Raw genomic sequence first — 23,116 nt, forward strand, 5'->3', positions numbered from 1 at the left:
TGTGACAGGCCCCTGACACTCTCCAGCCCTCTAACTCACACGGAATGGCCAAACCCGCAGACACAGTGGCGAACTGGGGGCCACTTCCGCGGCAGAATTAGACCCATAATTCAGAGCGACAGGTGTTCCCTCGTGTGACAGAGGTCTGCTGACAGAGGCATACCTGTCACTGGGAAGGTGATGTGGTGTTGGATGTGAGCGATATTACAGCGGGGACTGGCATGGGCTGATAACCACCAAACGCCCCAGCCCCATTCACCCCCGCCGTCTCCACCTTTCCAGACGCTCTCTTATCGATTATGCATGACTCAGCAGACAAGGCCTTCCGCAGAGATCAACTGGAATGACTTTCAGGAGCCTGTTTGTTTTTCTTTAAGGCGAGAGGGTTCAACCACTTAGAAAGCTCTCATGGAATTTACACTGAGCTGAAAAGGCCAGGGGCCTCATTTATAAACGATGCGTACGCACAAAAGAATGCGTACGCCTCGTTCTACGCAAGCTTTGGTATTTATAAAACGTGAACTTGACGGGAAAATGTGCGCACCTCCACGCAAGCTCTGACCCATGCGTACGCACAAAAAAGGGAAAAGCAGAAACTGCGATCTCAGGAGGAAACAGGTACAACGACCCGAAATTGGTTCAATAATTGAAGTTTAACACAAGCATAACATCGCGCAATGACGCGCATCAATGACATAACTGCCTTAACCTAATCCTGTTTAAAATCTAAAACGTGGTTGATTGTTGTTTCGTGCGCCCGTCAAAAAATCCATCTTATTTGATGCGAGAAAGACATGCTGATAGGCTATGCCTATGTATGTTTTGTTAATTATCCACTTATGGCTTTCATGCATGTTTTGTTATTTGTCAATAATCAAGGCTCAAACATGTTGCTTGTTAGCTTGCAAATGGTAGGCTATATACAGTAAGTGCTGACTTGCATCGGCTTTCTTGCCACTGGCTGAATCGAGAACTGGCTGACCGGACTGGAATAGCCAACCTTCAGCCGAATTTTGCCAGACGTGTTAGGAGGTGTAACTGCTTCATCACCAAACTACATCAACTTTCCTTACATGGTGAACAGGCAAATAAAAACGCAGTCTAATTTCCCAAATGTGATCCGTGCTATTGACTGCTATCATATTGCTATAAGACCACCGAGTGAAAATAAATGTGCCTTTGTTAACAGGAAGCATTTTCATTCCCTCAATGTCCAAGTTATATATGTGACACGGACATGTTGCTCACAAATGTTGGCCTGATTCATATTGAGACATACTGTAGCAGCGTTGGGCGCAGACTGAATGCTGGAGCTGTGCGCGATGGTGGCTTCTACTGTAGGTGCGGGCGAATCGTGTTTAAATCCTGTGTGTAAATCCTAAAAGAATTTGTAGCAATTTTTCGACCATTTCTAAACATTCACCCTTTACTCATTCAAGTTATGTTGTAGGTGACAGTGGATATCCGCTGAAACGGTGGCTGCTCACGCCATTTATGAACCCACAAACAGTCAATGAAGTTGCGTTTTTTGTCTTTCCCGCTGTTTTTGGCATGTTGTCCACAGACATCAATATTCATTAAGGGCGTTTCGCTGAATATTTATAAGCAATTATGGGTGTGTCTTGAGGTACGCACAGGTGCCGCAAATGTAGAGTAGAGCTTGATTTATAAAGGGAAATTGGCGTGGAACGTGCGTGCGCACGGTTTTATAAATCAGAATATTTCTGTGCGCACGCACTTTCTGAGTTTTGAGCGCACGCCATCTTCTGGCGTACATCCTGCGCAAAGTTTTATAAATGAGGCCCCAGGTCCTTACGGGCTGTCACACTCAGCAGACGTCTGATGGTTCAAGTTCACACAGTAAAAGAGCAATGCCCAACCAATGTGATTCTGAAATAAGCATTTGTATAGTTTCACAAAACACATAACACAAAATGTTTTTGCATTTGGATCCACATTAACAGGTGTGCAGCTTGTTCTATCAAAATACTGTTCTTTTTCATCTCTTAATTGCAATTGCTGTCAACTTCTGTTCTTCACATCACCTGCTATACCACAACAGCTATTCCTAAGGACATTGATCAGCCTGTAAGCAACAGATGAACACACACAATACAGTAGGCCTACATGCATATTTTCCCTCATATTTGACACATGCACACATCTGGGCTAGAGGAGATTTGCAGCATAAACATACAGTTACATTTACTGTATTATTACTAGTATGAAAATACATGGGCTTGAGAAGTCAACAACAAGTTGAAGACCTAAATGGCATCTATTGAGGTAGGCTATTGCTAAAATCTTCTTGAATTATGATTAATCTGCTTTTAAGATTCCTTAAATTATCTCATTATTTTCTCTCTTCTTAATTGTGCACTTGCGTATAATCAAGAAAGAAATCATGTTTCTTCTGAATCAACAGAGTGCATTAAAAGAAAACAACAAATTGAGCATAATAACATGCCATCTCTGTCTACTGTAAATCAATTCTGTAGCCCCTGTACACAAAGGCTACACAAAACAACCTAAATCTCCTCCTTAACTTAACAACTGTTTGAGATAGCATTATATAGAGCTATGTTCAGACCTATTGGATCCAGTAAGATGAGGTTTTGTTTGACCTGAAAAGAACAGCTGAAGATTGGTATTGGCCCAGTGTTTTTAGATATGTGAGCGCGCACACACACACACACACACACACACACACACACACACACGGGACCAACAGGCCAAACCAACAACTGTCAAGGCCTATACACATAGTTCATAGTCTGAATGTAGGCCTAATGTTTGTATTCTGTCGGCTCATTCTTGTGAAAAACTCGGACACACTTAATAAAAAGCCGGCCCGTGCTCTGCGCTGTGTGGCCAACCGCTCTAGCTGCACTTCTCCGAGTGGCTTGGTCGAGGGTTGGAATGCCCGCGCTGGCAGGTCCATTTCATAGACCACTGGACAAGGCCCGTCTTGAAGCTTGGCCTCACATTACAACGCCATTATGGATATGCCCTTTCATTTAATGATCATTTTACACAGGACCACAAAATATCACAAGTGCTGTGAATGCACTGGGGGTTGCAGTCACCTGAATTGAATGGTGCGCTGCTTATTTTATGTGAGTAGTGCTTAATGCATTGTGTCAGTGGAGGTCATCTGAAGTGGCCACTGTCCCCATCCCCTGTGGATTATGAGCAGTATATTATGGATACTCAGAAACAAGGGAAACGGCAGCTCGTTTATTATGGTGGTGAAAAACATATGGTCTTTGCATGAGCTCAACTGTGCAGCTCTATAAAACTCTGGACAGATACAGAATTTATGAATGTCAAGCTTACCATTTGCAGAGCATTCTACAGTCAAGCTGCTATTTTATGTTATATTCATTTTGCACATTATTATCATTCTCAGCTGACATCACTAGTCAGAAATATTTCTAATAATATTTTACTTACTGTTTCTTGGTGACAATTTCATTGAATACCAAACCGTGACTGTAACATTACTATATGCCGTGTAGTATACCTGTATGTACCTTAACAGAATTTTGAACAGATTTTTCAAAATAGCTTCATACATATTCATGTTAATGACTATGATTATGCCCCCAGAGTGTAGCGCTGCTGTTGCCTGGCTGCAGCAACTCAAGCTAGATAGCACCATGTTAGCACTGCTTTTTTTTTGTACCGACAGTACTCAGTGACCTTGAGAAACAGACATCTATGTGAAAAATTGCCCGAATTCTCCTTTACGTAATAAATGTTATTTTATGAATATCCTCACCTACTATTTCCTCATTTCTATTACAATTTTGCCTCTTCCCAATGAGGGAAAGAAAACAAGGTATTGTCACTGATGTTCTGTTAGTCATACTCATTACACTGAGAGGTAAATGTTGCATGTAAATGAGACAAGTGAGAATATGATTTGTGCTCTTCATGCACTGCCGCCCGGATTTCCAGGAGTTCTGATGTGCTGTGAATGTCACAAATATAGCTGTTTATTATTGTGAAGCCAGAACTTTCCAGCATAACGCTGCTTGGTCATTCCACTAATGGTCTGGTCAATCTTCGAAAGGTGTAGTCAGACATTTAATAAGGGAAAAGGTCACTGTGTCTGCCAGACAGGTGGTCAGTTTGTTTATGCAGCGGAGTGACTGACACTCACCCTCATTAGATACAGACTTTGGAGCCCTGGCTAACAGGAATGCTTAGAGGATCACACTTCCCTCATACAGCTGCTCTGACTCCACACCAGGGGTGAGAGGTGATAGTATGTACCTGAACCTCTCAAGTGAAGGTGTGTGCGTGCGTGTGTGTGTGTGCGTGCGTGCGTGCGTGCGTGTGTGTGTGTGTGTGTGAGTGTGAGTGAGTGAGAGAGAGAGACAGAGAGAGAGTGTGTGTGTTTGTGTGTGTGAGAGAGAGAGTGAGAGAGACAGAGAGACTCTAAATCCCGTATTGATTAAAATTCAGTTCCTGATATGAGAAGTGTTTTTTTCTGGAGACACATTAAGTGCTTACAGCTGCATTTTTTAAAAGCAAACAAAGCTGCTAAGTCCACACGAAGAATAGGACCCCCACAGCCTCTCTTCACATCCGCTGTGATGGATAAAATGGATTTCCAGAAATGAAAGCAAAACCATTGGCAAAGTACTGCTCTATCTCCTCTATAAATGGAAGTAGACACATGTGGAAGAGATGTTGGTGTTTGTTGTTTGTTGTTTTGTTTGTCAGGAAGCACTTGAAGAGGTTAGAGCTGAGCTGAGCTGCAAACCAATCCCTTATGACCAGTCGCTCATGCTCATACCTCAGGACAGGAAAACAACAATTGTAACTAGGCTCATGTACTGTTAGACTTTAGATAGATAGGCAAACATTGCATTGAAATAATTCAAATACATTTAATTTAGCAAGCAGCAATCAGCGTAGAGTAGACTGGTAAAAATGGAGTGTAAAATATACCGGTATGTAAATGAGTGAATACGCTTTAGTATAAGTGAGCATATCACCAGTCTGTCACATCCTCCACATGTGAACATACAATAGGTGCCTCTCATGCAGCGTTTATGCATCCTCCCTCGCTCCTCGGCCTCGATCCTCACTGATCTACATAAAGAATGATGGCGCGGCAACAATGGGATAGACTAGCCCTTCTTCTATCTCTCTTTATGTAGATCAGTGAGGATCGAGGCCCGAGGAGCGAGGGAGGACGTATAAACGCTGCATGAGAGGCACCCAGAGACTGAAATCATCTTCAATGCTTGAGCAATGATAGCTGAGAATAAGAGGATGAGTTGTAGTCATGAGGGGAAGGCCTGGTGCTATACTGACCCCTATGGGACATGGAAGGAAGGAGAGAAGCATTAGGGTGGCTGTTCCAAACCGACTGCAGTTCATTAGGGCTGCTGTAGATGGCAGAAAGGCATTCCGGTTAGCCTCCTTCCAGAATGTTTCTCTGACATGATAATCCACACATGCACACACACACACACACACACACACACACACACACACACACACACACACACTTTTTTCCAAAGCAGCATTGTAAACATCTCATCTGTAACAAGTTCAAGCTCGAGTGATAATAATGAAAAATCCTCTCCAAATGACCCTCAGCACTCTCGTGTTTCTGAATGAATTTATCTGCAAATAAAGCCTGGATGGTGGAGCACGTGCGCCAACACCACCCCAGCCATCTGAAGCTGTCATGTTCTTCGGGGGAGACGGAGCTGTGGGGAGATGTCTGCTAACAAGCTCTGAGGCTTCTACAATGCAGACGATTTGTTACACTTTGCAACAGCCCTGGCACCCCGGGAACACCTGCATCAGACGAAGCCCCTCTGGCTGGTTTTCAGCACGCTGAAAAAGGCACCTTGCTGGAAAGAACTGGCAAAACCTCTGCTTCCAATCTTGACTCAAGAGTACTGGTCTGTGTCAAATTGATGTATGTATGTATCCGTATGTGAATATAGCATGCTTACTTTAGATTTAAATGAGAATTATGCTCTCAATCATTTTCAGTACAATATTTTAATTGAGGGTGTGTGGGCCAATTTCCCACACACCAGGCATTCAGAGACCTTATGGGTGTAGTCGATATGAAAATTACATTATGTCTTTTACCACAGGAGATGACTTTAGGCGAGGAAAATACTGAAAATCAAATCTCATCCAGGTTGGCATTTCAATGCTAATTTATCTCCCATTTCGATTTAGCCTAGATATGGACAGATAGTTTGAGTCTTCTGTTCAAAACACCTCAGGTAATTCAATTATCACCGAATTAATGAGTAGAACCCAAAATGGAATTAAGTTACATGCAGACTCGGTGGAGTTTAAATGGAACTCATTTAATTTAGTGAAGGCATACTTTGAAACTCAGTAAAACACAGTAGAGCTTTTTCCAGGTTACACCATTGGTTTTAACATCCATCTCAAAAACATCAAAGCCAACTAAAGTTAAAACAGAGTAAATGTACAGGGCATATTGTAAGAAGTCCTGGTGTTGTTCAACTATTAGAAAGCAGAGAACATCAAAATACTGCAGCGGTTTTTGGCATAACTTCATGTAAAAGCCCATATGAAAATTTGGTGGCATCTCAAAGCACGTAATGTTACTGTACACATAAACACTTTCTCGCATCTTCATTTTCACTATGCTGTTATGACATAAATGTACAAACAAACACACACACACACACACACACACACACACACACACACACACACACATTCACACAAGCTCGCAAACACACACACACACACAGGCACACATGCATACACACACACGTAAGCACGCACGCACCCAAGCACACATACATACTGTACACACATGCGCACACACACACACACACACACACTCACACACTCATACACTCACACGCTCACACACACACACACACACACACACACACACACATACACACATTTATGTCCAGCCTGACCCTAACCTCAGAGTCAGGTAATACACAGAAAGCAGGAAATTGACGTAAAAGATGAGTTAAAATTGAGCCAGATATTTAACAGGCTTCAGTGCTCACACAAACCCAAAAGAGTCATGGTCAAAACAACGTGTCTGCAGACAAACACAGGATCGACCGTTTACAGAGTTAAGTACATTGGTCCTGTAAACAAACCAAAAGACGAAACAGAACCGTGAAATTTGTCCATGTTTGTCCAGATAATAAATGATGGACATTCAGATGGCGATTTTTGTACATGCACTATGTCTTCATCCTCCCTCTACTTTCCTGGCCTCTCACTCGTCTCCTTTGATCTCTCTCTCTCTCCCTCCCTCCCTCTCTCCCTCTCTCGCTCTCTCTCTGTCTGTCTCTCCTCCTAACGCTTGCCTGCCCCTCTCCTCCTCTCTGGCACGGCCCTCCACAGATCTCTAATGTCCACAGCCATCAGTAGTGCAATCGCTGGCTCCTTCCACCGAGCGCCGTTTCATCTCCCTCCCCTCCGACTGGTGGTTGTGCGCTGGCCGCTTCCTGGACTCCTCCTCCTCCTCCTCCTGCTGCTGCTGCTTCCTGTGGTGGCCGCTGCCGCCGCCGCCGGCCGGAGCCACGTGGAGCCGCTGCTCGTCCTGGTGGAGGTGCTCGCTGCCGCCGCCGCCGTGGTGCGCTCTCTGCTCGCCGGAGTGGGGGCGGTGGCTCTCTTTGTGGGGCTGGTGCTCACCCTGGTGTAGCTGCTGGCTGCCTGGGTGCAGGTGTGGGTGGGGGTGGGGGTGGGGGTGCTGGTCCTCGGGGTGCAGCTGGTGCTCGCCCTCGTGCTGGGGCTGCTGCTGCTTGTCGTGGGGGGCGTGGGTCCTCCTCTCCCCCGGCGGGTGCACCTGGAGGTAAGCGCGCACCCGGTGGTGCTGGATGTGGCTGTCGCTGAAGTCGATCACGCGGCACTCGTAGGTTCCTTCGTCCGACGTCTTCACGTTGGAGAGGCGCAGCTTGTGGGAGATGTTGCTGCCGGCCACCTTAACAACCTGTGCACAACGGACGGCCGTGGAGAAAACCAAAACCAGAAATGTTGAGAAAGACACAGAGAGCTAATAAGAAATTAGAATTAAATTAAAATCAAATGTTGAAACTGACCACCTCTTTCATGGAAAATATAGGGTTGTTTTGAATTTAACGCCACCAAGATGCTGCAGAATTGGAAAATGTGTTTCATGCTAAAGAAAACACGAGGAACATTTCACAACTACTTGGGGAACTGTCACCGTGATTGGGTATGAAAAGAGAATTCCAGAGGAGGCAGAATCTCTCAGAAGTAAATAGGCTGCCCCAGCCGTGGCGCAACTGGCTGGGGCACCTACACCACACGCCGGCGACCCGGGTTCGATTCCCGCCCCGTGGTCCTTTCCGGATCCCACCCCAACTCTCTCCCACTCGCTTCCTGTCATTCTCTCTACTGTCCTGTCCAATTAAAGGCATAAAAAGCCCAAAAAAAATAATCTTTAAAAAAAAGAAGTAAATAGGCTGAAGTACTCAAACCTGTGTAGGCAAATAATGCAACAGAAGAATAATGTGAAATCCTTCTCACTGTGAAATTGGTACAAAATGTCATTAAAATAAGGCAGATGCTATTTGCACCCATGGTGCAAATTATGAACATTACTATTTACACCCGGGTGTAAATAGTGTATAATCAACAATGCTATTTACACCCGGTGACCCGGGTGCAAATAATCAACAATACTATTTACACCCGGGTGCAAATAAATAAGGCAGTGATTATTTGCACCCGGGTGTAAATAGTGGAATGGAGGCATTTTCTTATTTGCACCCAAACCTGAAATGCGCGTGCTATCCAACATAGCGGGACCATCTTGGCAGGAGATGGCCTACCTAAGTCCTAAATCTAACAAGTTAGGATTATTAAAACAATATTTTAGATGGGAAAGTGGTGCTAAACTTCCATAAACTTTGTTCAGTGAACGGGTAAAACCGTCCGTTTGTAAGCAAAATCAAGAAATACGATCTTTTAGTTTGTTTACCGTTACCTAGCAACCAATTCAAATATTAGTAGTATCCCATTTTAATACCACAGAGCGTAGTGTGGCAGGTAAGTGATCGGGTTGCTACTCTGGGATCTAAGGTTTTAAATCTCAGCTAAAGTGATATTTTTTCTTTTGCATGCAAAAGTACGAACGATTTCTTCTCTTTTCTTAGATGACGTTACCTCGCGGCAAATAAGATTGACTAGTTTCATTTCAGTTATGAGTACAATTGAGTAGATAGGCTTCAGTAGTTGTGAGTAGTAGGGTTTCTTGGTATTTTGAGCCCCCAACGTTGTCTTCAAGGCAGCGCTGTCTGGAAGGCGCTGGGGTTAGGCATGGGTTAAGGTTAAGGTTAGGGTTAGGAGTAGGATTAAGTGCCTTTAAGTCAACAGTGGCAGCGCTGCCTGGAAGACAACTCAGAAAACAACTCTTTGAACTAGCTTGCCTTTGATCAAGATACCACATGACCACTCATTAGCCTAATATTATAATCACTTCCATACATTGTAAGTAACCCAGACATAAAACAGCTAAAAGACTGTTCAAAACTAAATTAGGCCTAGCCTACTGTAGAGCTGGTAAATACACAGACATCGGGTGTAAATAGTATTGTTGATTATAGACACTATTTACACCTGGGTGTAAATAGTAATGTTGATTATACACTATTTACACCCGGGTGTAAATAGCAATGTTCATTATTTGCACCCGGGTGCACATAGCATCTGCCTTAAAATATTCAAAGAATTCAGAAAGATCTTTGTGAGGGACAGGACCTCATATGACACATATTGAAAATAGACCTGTTTCTATAAAGAAAATCATTCAAATTGATGACAACCATTATCTCTGAAATGCTCAATCCACGACTACTGGTTAAAAATGTAACCAGGCAAAGAAGAAACCATGACATGATCAGACATGGTCCAGAAATGCCTCCATCTTATCTGGGCCTGAATTCATTTAAGATGGCCTTAGGCAAACTGTCCTGTGATTACACCAATCAAAATTAGTGTTTTTTTCTGCATCCTCTAGGCTAAAGAGGAGAGGGACCATCCAACTTGTTTTCAGCGCACAGTTCAAAAACGAGCATCTACAGTATGGTGGTGCATTGCTCCCTATGGCATAGGCAGCTTGCACACGTGGAGAGGCACAAATAATGCTAAATGATGTTAAGCAACATATGGCTTTTTTATATTTCAGGAAAACAATGCCACACTGCACTCTACATATATTATAAGAGTTTTGCTTCATGAAGTGCCCAGGTGCTGAAATGCCCTGTCTGCAGTCCACATCTATCACACTGGGTGCATCACAATTAACATAATTAAGAAACCCCTAAACTGTTGAGCAGCTGAAATTCTATGTGGGGCAAGAATACGACATTTCAAATTCCAACACCTGGTCTCCTCAGTTCCTAGATGTTTACAGACTGCAGTAAAGAGGAAATGTGAAGCAACACAGTGGTTAATATGCCCCTGCTCCAACCTTTTTGACATGTGTTGCTGCCATCAAATTCAAAACGAACATATACCGGTATTTTAATTAAAAACAATAAAATGTCTCAGTTTCAGGAATGGATGTATTGTCAGGGAGAGTTGAAGCAGATATTTGGTGTTGTCTTTGCACTATTATCAACCAAATATAGGGTGTACATGGTTTGCAAATCATAACAATTTTTTTTTTTTTTTTAATTTAGCATTTTATTTGGAAACAGGGCTGTATAAATTATCTTTTCATCTTTCTGTTATGTTGTATTGTGTTGTATTGTATTTTTACACTTTAATCAGACATATTATCATATAAGAATTAACACTAGATGCTAGTTAAATTTATAACTAAGGAGGAACATCCATGTGATGCATAATCAATCTATTTAGCATTAAGCAATACATTCTTGCCCATTGCTTACACACTAAATCACGAATGCTAAGACCAAATATTCAAAACCTAAACTTCTTGTAGCAAACCTTTAACACTGTGTAACAATAGCTGTAACACATTTTCTCAAAATGCAAGCACATTGGTAAGGGGCATGCAGAGACATTGAGGTGGGGTCAATTCAAAGGTGGATATGGCACAAAAGGGGATATTTTCCCTGTTGACTAGCCCGAGAGGACATCAACATGAGGATCGTTGAGATTTGATTGCAGTGTTTCATTTTGGCATAGATGTGAGTTGTTTATCTCCAAGTGCTATATCTTTTTTGGCTTTGTGTTTTGACATAATTCTGCAAAAAGTGTGTAAGCACTACGCAAAAACTGTAGTAAGCAAAGGGTTTTATTCAGCAATAAACATTCAAAATATGAATGCTTAAAGTGGCGCATGAGCCATTGCAAATTAATCGGCTATGCTTGAAACGACATCCTCCACCGCCTTGAAGGTGTTATTATTACACTGCTGCCTCTGATGAACACTCACACTGATTTTAGTGGCATCCTTCACCATCTCCTCCATGGGCACCACCTGAAAGTAATGTGAAAAGACAGGGAGAGAGAGAGAGAGAGAGAGAGAGAGAGAGAGAGAAAGAGAGAGAGAGAGAGAGAGAGTCAAAGTCCAAACTCCATTGTTCATTTCCAGCGTGCTTAGCGGCAGGCTCAGCAGCCGCACAATAAATATGGGGCGAATATAACAAAGCCTTTTATTTCGCTAGGCCGCATTTAATAATACATTCCGAGGATATAGTCTAAATCCATTTCTTTCCGTTGATACTAATTACATTGTGTTAACACAGTAGGGCGCCTTCCGTTCCTTACCTGGGGACAAACCTGCCAGCTCCCCGTAATGTGGAGAGGCTTCTTCATCTGTGCTTAAAGATTCCCAGCCAAAGCGCACACGGCGGCCATAATTAGTCTTATATTCTCCCCGCTGGAGGGCCCGATGATGACACTGTATTTCCTTTCCGGAGTGTTTCATAATTTAGCACCACTTAACACCGCACTCCTACGTTAGTGTTACTGCGCGCTCCTCTCCTCTCCTCTCCTCTCCTCCGCCAGCCCAAAACCGTCTCCGGCGCGCCGCCTGCCTGCTGCCTCTGGACGGCCTGCTGCGGAGGCGGCGGAGGGTTCTGAGAGCGAGGCGGGCGCTCCCGCTGGCCCCGGGGCTATCTGGAGCGGGATTGTTCCCCAGGATTCGCTCACACCCTGGGCCCAATTTCAAAGCACTTCAAACGGCCTCATACCTCAAATATGTGGCTATGTAAAGCATATGGGTATAGGCAATTAGAAGATTCCAGATAATCGGTAAGGGTTATTATGCTGTGTGTGTGTCTTGAGTGCCAAATGTGCAAATGTAAAATGGATGGCTGTATGGAATGGAGGGCGTTTGTGTTTTTTTCTTCTTTTTCAACTGAACACCTGGTTCAGCTACAGTGTGTTTGCCAGTCTTCCTCCCCTCTTCCTCACTGTCTCCCAGGGCCTGCCTGAATCAAGCTGGAGTCCTTGGAGTTGGCCTTCAGAGCTACTGATGGAGCCGCTCTGGCTCCTGTCCAATCATCTGTCAAGATCTATGAACCGGGCCCACCCACCCCCGCACAGCGCGGCGATGGGTACTGGCTGAGCCCTCTCCGGCTGTCGGAGTCGGAGTCTGTCTACTCTACCGAGTCTCCTTCAGCAGTGCGCCCGGACCAGCGCGAGGGCACTTCACCTCAGTATGGGCGCCAGCTTAATTGTTTTTCAACTGACATTACCATTCACCCCTCACCTCTCAGACACGTACAGCACATAGGCACAGCATGCCACTTCATTTAGTTTTTTTTATAAAACAGGAATCCGCATATGCCCATATAGCAACAGTTCAGAATAGCTAGAGCACTGTTAAAGCCATCCAAGTTCTCCATGGATTTCAGTCTGTCTGTCCTCTCAATCACCTTCTGCAGTGCACCTTGTGATGGGGATGGCTTTGCGGCAATGGAAATGCAGGAAGTGCAAGTGTTGATGGTTGCAAGAATGCCAGCGATTTATTGTCACCTGGGCAGCAGGTAGCACGCTTGTTAGGAGAAATGGGGAAAATAAAGAAAAACCAAAACTCCAAACAATAGCTCCAAATCAATCAATAACTTACTCTCAAAAAATATAGCAAAAGTAACTTAAACAAATCCTCCTCAATCATAGGATCTAGGTTTCAAGCAGGCGGAGTATTAGGCCTCTAAGCAGGTGCACAGTGGCTCACCTCAGACCATTCTACCTCTCCCTGCCCTACTCCCCCCAGAGACTTTAACTCCCTGGCCTGAACCATTGCAAACAATTAATCAATTATCTACCAGAATACACATAATCTATAGAAATAGTCACAAACATAGTCCATACTCCAAGGCTCAAAGCATGCATCGATGCATCTTTTTTTGGCCTCAGATATCCCATAATCCATTGCGCAGCGCAGGTCAAGCTCCACACGTCATGCAAATCGTCAAGCAACGTACCCCCCTCCCCGAGTCAGGTGACGCCAACTAGTATGTGCTGTCCAAATGTAGGGACGCATACTGAGGAGCAAGCTAACTGAGACGCTACTGGAAAGAACGGTACTATCCAGCGTGCGCCCTTGACTTTTGGACATAGCCTTTGTTTAAATGTCCATGTGTGTGCAAATAAAGTGTGTTTGTAAATCCTGTTGTTCGTGTTGTGTATTTAGCTCCTGTGTGAATCAACTATAGCTGTAATGGGCAGCAGCACCGTTACACACCTACACGAAACACAATGGGAATTTCCCCTGAATAAGTGGTCTAGCTATCTAAGGTAAAATTACATTCACTGCTATGCTACCCTGGCACATAATTATCTACACAGTATTAATCCAAGTTATTAAAGGAACTGACGCAATTTAATAGCTGTTGAATTTATAGTGTGACATGCTGGCTCTAGGCATGAAACATGAACGGGGAGACCACGCAGAGATTCCAAAGAATAAGTGAATTTATTAAGTAAATATAATTAACAAAGACTAAATGATAGAGATAAAGTGATGTGTAGTGTAAGTCAGTATAATGGAAGTAACCAAAGGTGTCATGCAAGAATCAGTCTAGGGGTTCTAACAACTAAATCCAAACGCCGGGAGGAGGAAGCAGAGAGTGACTGTTGGGAGATGCAGGCCTTTTATGCTCCTGCCGATCAGGTGCACCTAATCACCATCACCTGCTCAGGATAGATCGAGGGAACAGAGAGGGAGAGAGCATAGACAAGCCACACAACAGGGCGGGGCCTAAAACCCACCAGTATTCGTCACATATCCCCCCCCTTAAAACAGAAGCCCACCTAAGTGGGATTCTGTAACCACTGTAATAAAATAGCAAAATTCTTTAAAAACACAACCATAGACCATCCCAGTCACACATAAACCATTAACCCAATTCTGTGAACACGCACACACAACCAGAGAGAATGCATACTCTCACCATGCACTCTGACCACTCCTCACGCTCACCAGTCACACAGCCTCCTGACCCACAGCAATTCCGGCGCCTGGAAAAGCATTTTTAAGAAGGACAGGAACAGAGAGACATGACGCAAGAAATGATTTACACAAAAAACAACCCACTATCCCATAGCCGGTGCGCGGGACAACGCATCTGCAACTACGTTGTCCACGCCCCGAATATGGTGAATCTGTAAATCATAAGGCTGCAAAAACAACGCCCATCTCATGAGACGTTGGTTCGGATTCTGTAGTGAATGTAAAAATGTTAAAGGATTATGATCAGAAAACACGACCACTGGATGAACTCCTCCCCCCACGTACACGTCGAAGTGCTGAAGAGCCCACACCAAGGCCAGCGCTTCCTTCTCGATCGTTGAATAATTGAATTGGTAGCGATTAAACTTTTTTGAAAAGTAACACACGGGACGATCCACATTCTTCTCATCTGATTGTAACAGCACTGCTCCTGCCCCAACCTGGCTGGCATCAACCTCGAGTTTAAAAGGGCAATCAAGCCGGGGAGCAGCCAGGACAGGCGCAGTGCTGAGCAACAGTTTAGCATTATCAAAAGCGCGTTGGCACTCATCAGTCCAACAAAATTGAACATTCCCCTTTAGCAAATTGGTGAGGGGTGCAACCACTGTAGAAAAATTAAAACAAAAACTCCGATAATACCCCACCATGCCTAAAAACCGCATCAAATCCTTCTTCGTTAAAGGAGGTGGAAACCTGTCGATGGCAATCACTTTGGCCCGCACCGGCCGTACCTCTCCTTGCCCCACCACCTTCCCCAGGTAGACCACTGTGGCCTGCGCAAATTCACATTTCGCCAAATTCACCGTTAGGTTTGCCGCCTGCAATCTCTCAAATAACGCCGCCAACCTAGACAGATGTGAAGGCCAGGTATCGCTTACTGTCACCACGTCATCTAAGTAAACGGCGCAACCCTCTAGCCCAGATATTACACGATTCATCAAGCGTTGGAAACAAGAGGGCGCGTTACGTAAACCGAAACTCATAACATTGTACGAGTATAAGCCAGATGGAGTGACAAAAGCGGATATCTCCTGCGCTCGAGGCGTTAACGGGATTTGATAATAACCTTTAAGCAAATCACATTTCGTGACAAATTTGGCGGAACCTACACGGTCTACGCAGTCCTCTATCCGGGGAAGTGGAAAGGAATCGGGCTTAGTTACAACATTGACCTTGCGGTAATCTGTGCAGAATCTAAAAGTATTATCTGGTTTCGCTACAAGTAAACATGGTGATGCCCAACTGGAGTACGACGGTTTAGCAAGACCATTCTCAAGTAAATACTGGACTTCAGCCTCCAGGACCTTCTGTTTGGCTGGTGGAACGCGGTAGAATCGCTGTCTAATGGGAACAGCATCACCGACGTCTATGTCGTGCTCTATCGCGGTTGTGCATGTCGGTACATCTGAAAATAAAGACGAGAACGATAAAATCAGTGATTTCAATTCACCCCTCTGTTCCTCAGACATATGCCCCAGTAGGCCATCTAAATCGCCCAACACCTCAGAATTTCTTAGACGAGGTAACAGCAAAGCGTCATCAGGGCCGCCTTCGTCCTCCCCATCAGCTGCCACCTTCAGAGGAGAAGCCGCACCCCCGACAGTAAGAGCAGCAGACTCGCTCTTACCCTCAGTCATGCCACTTGTGGATGATGGAACATAATACGGTTTCAATAAATTAATATGACACAGCTGAGACGATTTCTTTCTATTTGGAGTAGCGATTAAATAATCCTGCTCCGTTACCTGCCGGACCACAGAATAAGGACCCGAAAACCGTGCACGAAATGGTGAACCAGGCATTGGCAACAACGCCAACACCTGATCCCCCGGAGCAAAGAGTCTTGTCTCTGCGTGACGGTCAAAAACTTTTTTCATTCTCGCCTGAGATTTTGTTAGGTTAGTTTTTGCGCACTGCCCTGCCAAAAACAACCTACGGCGAAAACCGTTGACATAATCAATAAGGTTAACTGGAGGATCAGACTCCTGCAACCCATCTTTCAGAACGGCCAATGGACCGCGAACCTTATGTGCGAACACCAATTCATTCGGGCTGAAACCTAAACTATCCTGCGAGACTTCCCGCGCTGCCAACAGCAACCATGGAAGGCCTTCCTCCCAATCACGCTGTAATTCTGCGCAATAAGCGCGCAGCAAAGACTTCAACGTTAGATGGAACCGTTCGAGCGCACCTTGGCTTTGCGGATGGTAAGCGCTACTTAAACTATGTTTTACCCGCAGTTGTTTCAAAATCTCGGCAAACATCTTCGAAGTGAAATTACTCCCTCTGTCTGATTGAATAACTTTAGGAATGCCGAAGACTGAAATAAACTGCGACAAAGCCCTTACGATGGACTTTGTAGTTATGCTTCTCAGCGGGAATGCTGCAGGATATCTAGTTGTTTGACACATTACGGTTAACAAATATACAGCACCAGATTTCGATGGAGGTAATGGGCCAACACAATCTATCAAGAGACGTTCGAAAGGCTGATGCACTGCTGGAATCGGGTGCAGAGGAGCGGGCTTAATAGATTGATTCGGCTTACCAGCTATTTGACAGGCATGACATGTTTTTATGAATTCCGCTACATCACGCCTCAATCGCGGCCAGTAGAAATGCTGTAGTAGCCGGACATAAGTTTTACGCACCCCGAAGTGCCCCGCTCCCTCCCCATGTGCCGTCTGTAACACCCGTTCCCTGTATCTCTTCGGCACGATTATCTGTAACAAAGTCTCAGTCAAGTCATTATTGTAAGACACAAATTTACGAACAAGCAGATCATTAAGAACAAAATACCCCCTGTCGGCGCTCGGTAGCTTGTCTTCTGTCAAGGCCCCATCCCATAGCTCTGCCAACCAATCATCCTCTTTCAATGCCAGAATAAAATCACTGCGCTCAAACGCTGATGGCAAATTAGGCAAGGGTGGGCATACACGTTTAACCTTAGAGAGCTCACCTGAACCATTCGCTGCCTGTGCGCGACTCTTTGACCGAGTCACCACGCACGCAGCGAACACCTCAGGAAACTCCGCGGCACAATCATTCTGATCCACATCCAATGGCTCGGTGGACACTATTGGTGGTGCTGGCCCTACAGGCCATACACGGTCCCCTGCCAACATATTACCTAAAATAACATGAACACCTGGGACAGGCAATGCTGGGCGCACCCCAACAACAACTTCACCCTGGACCAGATCAGAGTTTAGCACGATTTTGTGTAAAGGAACTGATAGAGTGTGCATACCAATGCCCCGAATAAGTATACTATTTCCCGTGTTAGACTGCACTGAGAATGGTAAAACAGACTCAACCACAAAGGTCTCCGTAGCCCCCGTGTCACGAAGAATTCGAACAGGTGTTTTTTCTAGGCTACCCACAAGTGAAATGAAACCGTCCGTTATAAATGGGCCATAGCCCCCACTGCCATGATCCGCGGACTCGGACGCACACTGACCCTCCACAGGAGAGTCAGGCGCCCCCAAGCTTGAACCTCCTGCAGAGGCAGTGCCGTCTGGTGGGTCTTTCACCTGCGCAACCTTAGACCTGGGGTTAACGAATTCAACTGGGGCAACGCATCCCACCCCCTTAGCCGAATGCGATTGGTTGAAGTCTGCCCTGTTTTTACCCTTATTCCGAAGAACTGGGCATTCCTTCTTCCAATGACCATACTCCAGACAATAGTGACACTTATTTTCAAAGTCAGTTTTACTGCGATTTGAATTTTCTTGTCTAGGCCCAGACTGACCACTATAGTTATTATTCGAACGAGTAAATCGCTGTTCACCCCGCATGTAATTTACAGGCCTGTGTGGAACATACTCATTACTTTTCACACTACCCTTATGGGTTAAATTATACTCGTCTGCGAGCACGGCCGCCTTCTCTGCAGTTTTAACATCACGCTCATTAATGAAAGTTGCAAGCCGTTCCGGGACAATTCGTTTAAACTGCTCCAAGACCATTAAATCGCATAATTTCTCATAAGTGTCAACTTCTACGGAGGAACACCAGCGATTGAAAAAACCAACGAGGTCTCTGGCCACCTCGGAGTAAGTTTGTCGATCGTTTTTTCGCCAGTTTCTAAATCTCTGCCTATAGAACTCCGGGACTTGTTCGTACGCCCTCAACACCGCGTCTTTCACAGCTCCATAATTTTTGCGATCAGTCATAGACAAAGCAACATACGCATCTTGGGCTCGGCCCGGTAAAACAGTTTGGAGCAACAAAGTGCGCTCCCCGTCACTCCACCCCCGTTCATCCGCGATGCCCTCAAAAAGCGAGAAGAAAATGTCGGGATCCCGGTCACTAAATTTTGGTAAAAACCTGATCATCTCAGAGAGTTTTCTATCTGTGCCAGTCCCACCAGAATTACCGTCACCCTGCATTTTCCCCTCCCTGATCAACTGAAACCGCTCTCTTTGGATTTCAATTTCTCTTTCCTCCTGCTTGTCACGAAGTTTCAACTTATCATATTCAAACTGACGTTCTTTCTGCCTGTCCAAACGCTGTTTCTCCAATTCAAGTTCCTTACTTTTGCGCTCCGCCTCCTTTTGCTCGCGCTCGGCTACCTTTTCTAAGCGATTAAATTCTAACTCTTTCTCCCGCTCAGCTGCTTTTAATTTTAACATTTCCATTTGTTGCTCAAAGCTAAAGGCAGAAGGAGGTGACCCTTCCTCTGGTCCACTGGGTGTAGAGGCCGCTGTAGGAACTGTCGGAGCTGGGTTTAAGTCTACTTCTATAATGGACAGATTTACCAATTTTGATCTGACTTGGTCTCTTAATTCTTGTTTTTTAAGCCCACTTGCCAAACTTTCTTCGAATCCGTAATGCTCAGCCACTCTGCGCAACTCAGCCTTCGTGAACCCATCTAAATAATTCTCGGATGGACACGTAAAAAATTCTTCCATTTTGCCAATATTATTTTTTGCCTGGTTGAACTAAAACATGCGCTTCTTTGACAATGCTCGCCAGACCAATGACTCAGACTTAACAGCGTGCAAGCCGTAGCTAATTAAACACAGGTGTACAACCACCCCAATTAACCCACAAGACTAGAGCCGCCCCGTATCTAACTGAAAACCACTGCCCTAACTATTTCTAAAACCTAGTCTTCAGTGTGTCCTCATGCAATTGAGTTAGTTAACCCCAGCGCGTTCGACACACCAAAAACAATAAACCAGAAAAAAATAACACCCAGCGGTAAGCGCTCTTGCCTTGCACGGGGTTTCACGTTCGCTCAGGTAGGTTCTAACCTACCAACCCACCCAATTAACCATTACACCTGCACCACATTAGTACAGCACTGTCAGTCTCCCCTGCAGCGGAATGTAACTTAAAGCTGCAAGTAGCCCCAAATGCTCCTCCTCCACGGCAAATCAAACAAACAATACTTCAATTAATTTTAACCGTAACAAAATCTCAACTACAGTAAATGATACATTAACCAAAATACTAACTTACCAATCAATGATTCAAACAATTTCAGCGTAGGTCTCCCCAAATTTCCAACCAACTGCACAGGTGACTACACCCGTCAGCGAATTGAACTTTAGCGTGGAAAAAAAAAATTTACTTTACCAAATTCGGGAAAAAATCCCGGAGAGTCCCCATATGTGACATGCTGGCTCTAGGCATGAAACATGAACGGGGAGACCACGCAGAGATTCCAAAGAATAAGTGAATTTATTAAGTAAATATAATTAACAAAGACTAAATGATAGAGATAAAGTGATGTGTAGTGTAAGTCAGTATAATGGAAGTAACCAAAGGTGTCATGCAAGAATCAGTCTAGGGGTTCTAACAACTAAATCCAAACGCCGGGAGGAGGAAGCAGAGAGTGACTGTTGGGAGATGCAGGCCTTTTATGCTCCTGCCGATCAGGTGCACCTAATCACCATCACCTGCTCAGGATAGATCGAGGGAACAGAGAGGGAGAGAGCATAGACAAGCCACACAACAGGGCGGGGCCTAAAACCCACCAGTATTCGTCACAATAGTTTCACCATTAGAAAACTAAATTGAATACTTAACAAACACAGTGCCAATACATCATGGCTTCCTCTGCGGCAATCCATGTTATACAACTGTTACCTTGACAGTTTCACTGGGGGGATTTTTCATTGGGGCTTCAGTGGAAGTGCTACTCAGCCATGGAGAACATGGAAAAGGGGGCATTTTTCCTGTTCTACGCTTAGACATGATGGTAAAACAGAACTGGTTAAACAAATCATGTGGATCACCAGCATTTCTGGTGTCACTCTGAAGATGAGGGGTGACCGCTATAGACTTAAAACTGTATAAAAGTGTCAAATTTCCTGGTATTTTAATACCATTTCACAGTATTTATATATATTTGACCAAATACCAATTTCTGTGATAACATGTACAAAGTGATATTAAGGACAATATAAAAATAGTATCATTCAACACAAAGGGTAACAATATACTGTACAGTAGCCTATAAATCTCCCTATTTTAGTTATTCCAATAAAGTAGGCAAAAAGTGCAATTTGCCTGTAAATGCAATCCTAATGCAAACACAAATGACTATACAGTATAAAGCATATCATGGATAGCGATACAATGACAATATCTATAAGTACCACCACCAGCTCTGCAGCTCTTTCACAAGCACAAGCGCGCTCCTCTCTCACCTGGTTGTTGGTCCAGGAGGCCTTCTCGGACCACTCCCTGTGGTCGCGGATGTACCACCACTGGATCTCCAGGGAGACGGAGGGCGAGCCGGCCCCCCTGAAGGAGCAGGCCATCTCCACATCCTGGCCGCTCTCCGTCACGATGTCGTGGGGCACCTCCGTGAAAAGAGCTGTGGGGGGAAAAGGCCGCGTCTGATCAATACGGCGACAGAAAACTGCTTGTGACATGCTATTAAGGCCTGAGGTGAGCGATAAAAACTGGCAACAATCACAGGGTGTGTGTGTGTGTGTGCGTGTGTGTGTGAGCAAGAGAGAGAGAGACTTATCAGGTACTTCAAGATATCTCAGCAGGCAGCTGCCCTGCGTGCACACACCACACACAAAACACACCACACGCATGCACACGCGCACAAACAGCTATATCTCTGCAAATGACACAAAGTCGTTTCTCACTTTCCCCTTTCCTCACCTCCTCCTCAACCCATCTCCTCTTCCTCATCTCCTCCTCACCCCACCTCCCTTTTATCACCTCACCTCCTCCTCACCCCACCTCCCTTTTCTCTGAGCCTTGCTGGCATTTGCCACAGCTGAGTGTTGAGAAGGAGACCGAAAGAGATAGAGAGAGAGAGAGAGAGAGAGAGAGAGAGAGAGAGAGAGAGAGAGAGAGAGAGAGAGAGCAGGCGAGAGCAAGTGTGAGAGTGAGAGCGAGAGAAAGTGGGTTCTGGCAGAGAGAGTGTCATGTGTCACACCACTCCCACCGTTCTCATTCTCCCTCCCTCTGTCTGTGCATGTCTGTATGTGTGTGTGTATGTCTGTATGTGTGCGTGTGTGTATATATGTGTGTGTGTGTGCATGTGTGTGTGTGTGTGTGTGAGCTGGTGGGTGGGCGGCGTAGTGGAGAGCAGCTGCCCACCCCTGTCTGGTGATCAGCTGGCCTCATTACTGCCGCTGACTTTGAGGCAAGCAGGAGGCCGGGACCTGATGACTAAGAGCTCGCTGGATTATGATGATTATGGCCGCCAGGAGGGGTGGGGGAGCTGAGGTGGCCGCTGCTGACCACTGCTTCTGAAGAGCCAGTTTTGGCCGGTCTTCATCACTGCCGTGCGATATTGGCTCAGGGACCAGCGGGGAGTGCCGCTGAAATGACATTTTCCGCCAGGCCTCGTCCATATGGTCGTCCCTCTGTCCGCACGTCTACGTCCACGGAAAAGGAACTATTCTCAGCCATGACGTCCAGCACTACGGCAATACAACTATACGGCTCAAGCACCCACCACGAGAAAGCAAATCAGCAACCCAAATACATACACCACGCTTTGATCAGGTAGATCAAACGTCGCTCCCCCGCAGGCATAAAGGTAGCAAAGGTGAAAGAAAAAAGGCGTGAGGTGAACATGTAACCGTGTGTGCAGTGTATTAAAAAGCAGTGCACTGGAGTTCCATTGTGTGTGTGTGTGTGTGTGTGTGTGTGTGTGGACTAGTAGGAGAGTCCTGTTGACTCTGCTCAGTGTGCGGGCTCTAATCCAGCATTGTGCTGAAGTCGCCCAGTCAGATGAAGACATCATGCCACTGATCCGCACACACTCTGCTATTTAACGCCGCTAAATCCTCTTTACGGCTCTCTTCAAACATATCGCTAATTTCTCTTCCCCAACCAGCGTCTCCTGTCCTCTCTTCTCCTCTCCTCTCCTCTCCTGTCCCGTCCTCTCCTCCGTCCTTCCGCTACTCCTAGAGGCCTCCTGGCTACACATCTCCACCTCCCCACCCCGTGGGTCTTACTGTAAGAAGAGGTGATTTACACAGTTACCGCGTTTGCACAGAGGACCCAAAGGAGTCATTAGTTTCACATTTCAGATGCTTTCCCCGCCGTGGTGTGCCAGACAATCTGCAGCGGATAATCTGGAGCAGACAATCTCCCGGTTTCTCGGCATCTGCATTAGCGCTCGGCTGGTATAGATGCTAGAAGATAAGGAAGGGGGAAAAAACGTGGAGCACGAGAGCCAAGCAAAAAGCTTGT

General features: G+C 45.3%; 1 protein-coding gene across 1 annotated transcript in view; it reads right to left on the bottom strand.

Annotated features, from left to right (window-relative positions):
* Positions 1 to 6,329: 6,329 nt before the first annotated feature.
* Positions 6,330 to 23,116, bottom strand: part of vstm2l (V-set and transmembrane domain containing 2 like) — a 37,283-nt gene continuing 20,496 nt past the window's right edge. Inside the window, exons 2-4 of the mRNA XM_062545023.1 lie at positions 21,100 to 21,269; positions 11,414 to 11,458; positions 6,330 to 7,975 (exon numbers count right to left, since the gene is read on the bottom strand). Coding sequence (XP_062401007.1) covers positions 7,391 to 7,975; positions 11,414 to 11,458; positions 21,100 to 21,269 — 800 coding nt within the window. The 3' untranslated portion in view covers positions 6,330 to 7,390. The remainder of the gene's footprint in view (positions 7,976 to 11,413; positions 11,459 to 21,099; positions 21,270 to 23,116) is intronic.

Source organism: Sardina pilchardus, chromosome 9 (genome assembly GCF_963854185.1).
Source record: "Sardina pilchardus chromosome 9, fSarPil1.1, whole genome shotgun sequence".
Lineage (NCBI taxonomy): Eukaryota > Metazoa > Chordata > Actinopteri > Clupeiformes > Clupeidae > Sardina > Sardina pilchardus.